Genomic DNA, 3,717 nt, shown 5'->3' with positions numbered 1-3,717 from the left:
CTGGAGAGGAAGGGAGGGGCATTGGAGGGAGCACCTGGAGAGGAAGGGAAGGGGGCTGGAGGGAGCACCTGGAGAGGAAGGGAGGGGCATTGGAGGGAGCACCTGGAGAGGAAGGGAAGGGGGCTGGAGGGAGCACCTGGAGTGGAAGGGAAGGGGGCAGGAGGGAGCACATGGAATGGAAGGGAGGGGCATTGGAGGGAGCACCTGGAGAGGAAGGGAAGGGGGCAGGAGGGAGCACATGGAATGGAAGGGAGGGGCATTGGAGGGAGCACCTGGAGAGGAAGGGAAGGGGGCAGGAGGGAGCACCTGGAGAGGAAGGGAAGGGCATTGGAGGGAGCACCTGGAGTGGAAGGGAAGGGGGCTGGAGGGAGCACCTGGAGTGGAAGGGAAGGGGGTTGGAGGGAGCACCTGGAGAGGAAGGGAAGGGGGCAGGAGGGAGCACCTGGAGAGGAAGGGAAGGGGGCAGGAGGGAGCACCTGGAGAGGAAGGGAAGGGGGTTTGGAAGGGGCCACCTGGAGTGGAAGGAAAGAGACGCAGGCTTACCAAAGTCATCCAGTGAGGGACCAAACAAGCTTCTCCAGATGGCAGTCATCTAATTCAACTTTATTCCAATGGTCCCTGGGAGGGTAAGGACCTTTGTACATCCACCCTCGGCCCCGGGGACAAGGAGAGCCTTTGGAGAAGAGGGAGGGTTTCCTGCAGCTGGGAAGAAACAGTGGTCAGGATGGGGGTCCCCAAGGGGCTATCAGACCAGGCGAGGGCCAGGCTCCTCTCTCTCTCTCTCTCTCTCTCTCTCTCTCTCTCTCTCTCTCTCTCTCTCTCTCTCAATTGCTTCAACTTTATTTTTTAATATACTTTTATTTATTTCAGAGAGAAAGAGAAAGGGAGAGAGATAGCAACATCAATGATGAGAGAGAATCACAGACCTTCTGCACGCCCCTCAACTGGGGATTGAGCCTGCACCCCGGGCCTGTGTCCTGACCGGGAATCCAACTGTGACCTCCTGGTTCCTAGGTCGACGTTCAACCACTAAGCAAGCTGGGCCAGGCTTGTCTGTCTTTCTCAGTCTCAATCTGTTTCTCCTGATTTTTTTCATCCTTGGTGTCTTGCATTCTTTCTGGCCTCGAGCGAGCCACAGCCCCATGGCCAGAGTTACCAAGAGCAGGAGGAGGAGCAATGCCTTGGTCAGGAGGCAGAAGGAAGCTGAGGCCTTCTCTGAATGGTATCTGAGATCTGGAACAGAAGGAAGGAGACAGGGAGAGAGGGGGGCGCTTACCAAAGGGAGAGGTAAGTTGCAGACACCCAACCCAAATCCCATAGAGGGGTCTCAAGTTCAGTCATCTGATGTTCCCTTGCAATTGTCCCTTGAAATACTTATTCTGTTCACAGAAGCTCAGGAACTGAGATCTGGGGAGCAATCTCAAGCTGAGCAAGAGACTAGAAGAGACCTTAGGAAGTTGGGCGTTCTAGGGAAAGAGGGGAGTCCCCCATCCAATCCAGGGGTCAAGTCCCTCTGGGAGGGGTTAGGTTCTAGATTCCATGTATTCTCTTGGGAAGAACTGACACATGAAGGTGGTGGCCTTGAGGCCCTGAGTAGCTCAGGGCTGCCTGGGTCCTGGTACCTGCGCAGAAGGGCCCAGCAGGGATGAGATAGGAACTCCTGTTGCTGATGGGGTTGCTAGCCCTGCAGGCGTAGGAGAGGGCATTGTCCCCGGGCCTCCAGGATGTGCTGAGGACAGAGCCTTCATGTGGTGTGTCAACACCGTTCTCCCGGGATATCCAGCTGTAGGTCACATCCAGGCCTGCCTGCTCTACAGAGCAGGTCAGGGACATGTTACAGGGACCGTCCCCAGAGATCTCAAAGCTCACAGTGATGGAAGGCTCCGACAGCCGTCCTGGATGAAGGAGGAACACAAAAGCCTTCTAGGTCACCAGGGCTTGGGTCTGTTTTCCTAAGTTCCTCATCACTGGGGTATGGTGCTCTCCTCTGAGGCCCCCTTCACCCAAACAACAAATAGGCAGAAACTAACAAAACTCAGCCCAGGGTCTCCGGGCAGCTGCCGAGGCAGGCAGAGCTGCCTGTGGCATCTCCCACCTCCCCTTATACCTTGCTTCTCTCTCTCTGGCACCCCACCTTCCTCCAAACCCCATTCTACCTCCTCGATCCCAGAACATATCGTTACCCTCTCAGGAACATTTATAGTTTAATCAGTGTCTTAACAAGATTCAAGGTAGAATATCAGTCAATGCCACAGGCACTAAGAAGGAACTTGTATTCAGGTAGATAGGATTCATTGATTAGTAGCCCTCAAATCACTCGGAAGGATAAAAAAAAAAAAAAAGGCTCAGACTGGAGGTGCATCCACACACACCCCGCCCAGTGTGAAATCTCACAGGTACAGAAGGTCTCCTAGCAATCTACCCACAAAGCCCTGAGCTCTGTCAGGCGCCTCCCCAGGAACAGCTCCAGGCCCCAGTGCTTCGTTGCTCCAGGTCACTCTATCCGTGGCAGCCAGGCAGCCCAGATGCTGGGGTTGGGTACACTAGGGACAGTCTGCCTTCCAGTCCCAACCCCTCAAGTCATAACCCCAAATCCGAGACCCCTCCTCCTCCGCATGGGAAGCTCAGGAAAGCCAGCCAGAGCAGGTGTGCAGTTCCCAAACGAAACTCACGGTAGATGCGTAGGTTGTACTGCTGCATGGTGGAGATCTGGGACGTCCTCAGGTTGACTTGAGCCTGGTAAGGCCCCGCGTCCTCCCAGCTCAGATTGCTGATGTGCAGAGAGTAGCTGGGGTTCAGGAAGCTCACTCGGCCCTCGTAGCGAGGGTTGGTCACGGTGATGGCAGCTAGATGTCCCTCTTTCGCTGGTACCACAGTAGCAAGCATTATGTGGGAGGACCAGATGATGTTCTCAACCTCTTCATCAGATGGTATCTCCAGGGGGAGGCTGATGGACTCCTGCAGGGCTGCGACCACTTCCTGGGGATCCGCACCGTCTCCAGAATCTCCTTTGGCTGCAGATACAGGAAGGAAAGGGGTGCAAACAGACCAGCTGGCGTATCTGGGATGCTGGGACTGGCAGCAGGACTGTGCTCTCACTCTCAGTCGAGCAACTGCTCTGGCCCAGCACTCAACCCTGCCCTCCTCGGCCTCTTCCGGCTTTAGCTTTCTGCTCAGCTTGACTGGAGCACCCACCAGGGGTCGGCTTCCATCTGTGCCCTCACCCTCCCAATTTGACCTTCTCTGTTTGCCATCCAGGGGCTACTCTCCCTTCCATATCCCAGGTCTCCTCTTCTCTTGGTCCTGCCCTGAAGCCATCTCCTCTTCCTCTTCACTCCAGAAGAGCGGAAGCCTTTGGCCCCAAAGAAAGTGACTTGCTAGCCCCAGGCTCAGCTGATGATGAAAACAGAGGGTGGAGGGCACACTCCTGTCCCCGCTGCAGTGGCTCTCACCTTCCTGGAGCAGTGAGAGCAGGAGCAGCCACGGAAGGGCCCCCATGTCAGCAGCCTGGTGCCCGGGAGGTACAACTTGGCCAGTGCCGAAGGCTGTGAGGAAAACAAGCTGTCTGCAAGCTACTAAAGGCGGTGACTATTTGACAGTCCTGAGGAGAGGGAAATAATTTTCACCCCAACTCCAGCCCCTAACTTCCTCCTTTCTCACAAAGCCCCTCCCCCTCCTCCTTGGGAAGAAGTCTCTCTCTGTGCCTCATTGGAAAGA

At 55.8% G+C, this 3,717-nt stretch overlaps 1 protein-coding gene across 1 annotated transcript; it reads right to left on the bottom strand.

Annotated features, from left to right (window-relative positions):
- Nucleotides 1-1,152: 1,152 nt before the first annotated feature.
- Nucleotides 1,153-3,498, bottom strand: SLAMF9 (SLAM family member 9). Its single transcript, XM_054712135.1, is given in 4 exon segments — nucleotides 1,153-1,233; nucleotides 2,809-2,982; nucleotides 2,984-3,018; nucleotides 3,453-3,498. Coding segments are annotated over 4 exon segments (336 nt in total).
- Between the last annotated feature and the right edge of the window lie 219 nt (nucleotides 3,499-3,717).

This window comes from Eptesicus fuscus, chromosome 22 (genome assembly GCF_027574615.1).
Source record: "Eptesicus fuscus isolate TK198812 chromosome 22, DD_ASM_mEF_20220401, whole genome shotgun sequence".
In the NCBI taxonomy this organism is placed as follows: domain Eukaryota; kingdom Metazoa; phylum Chordata; class Mammalia; order Chiroptera; family Vespertilionidae; genus Eptesicus; species Eptesicus fuscus.
The sequence above is the reverse complement of the archived record's forward strand: the minus strand, read 5'-3'. Positions and strand labels throughout refer to the sequence as shown.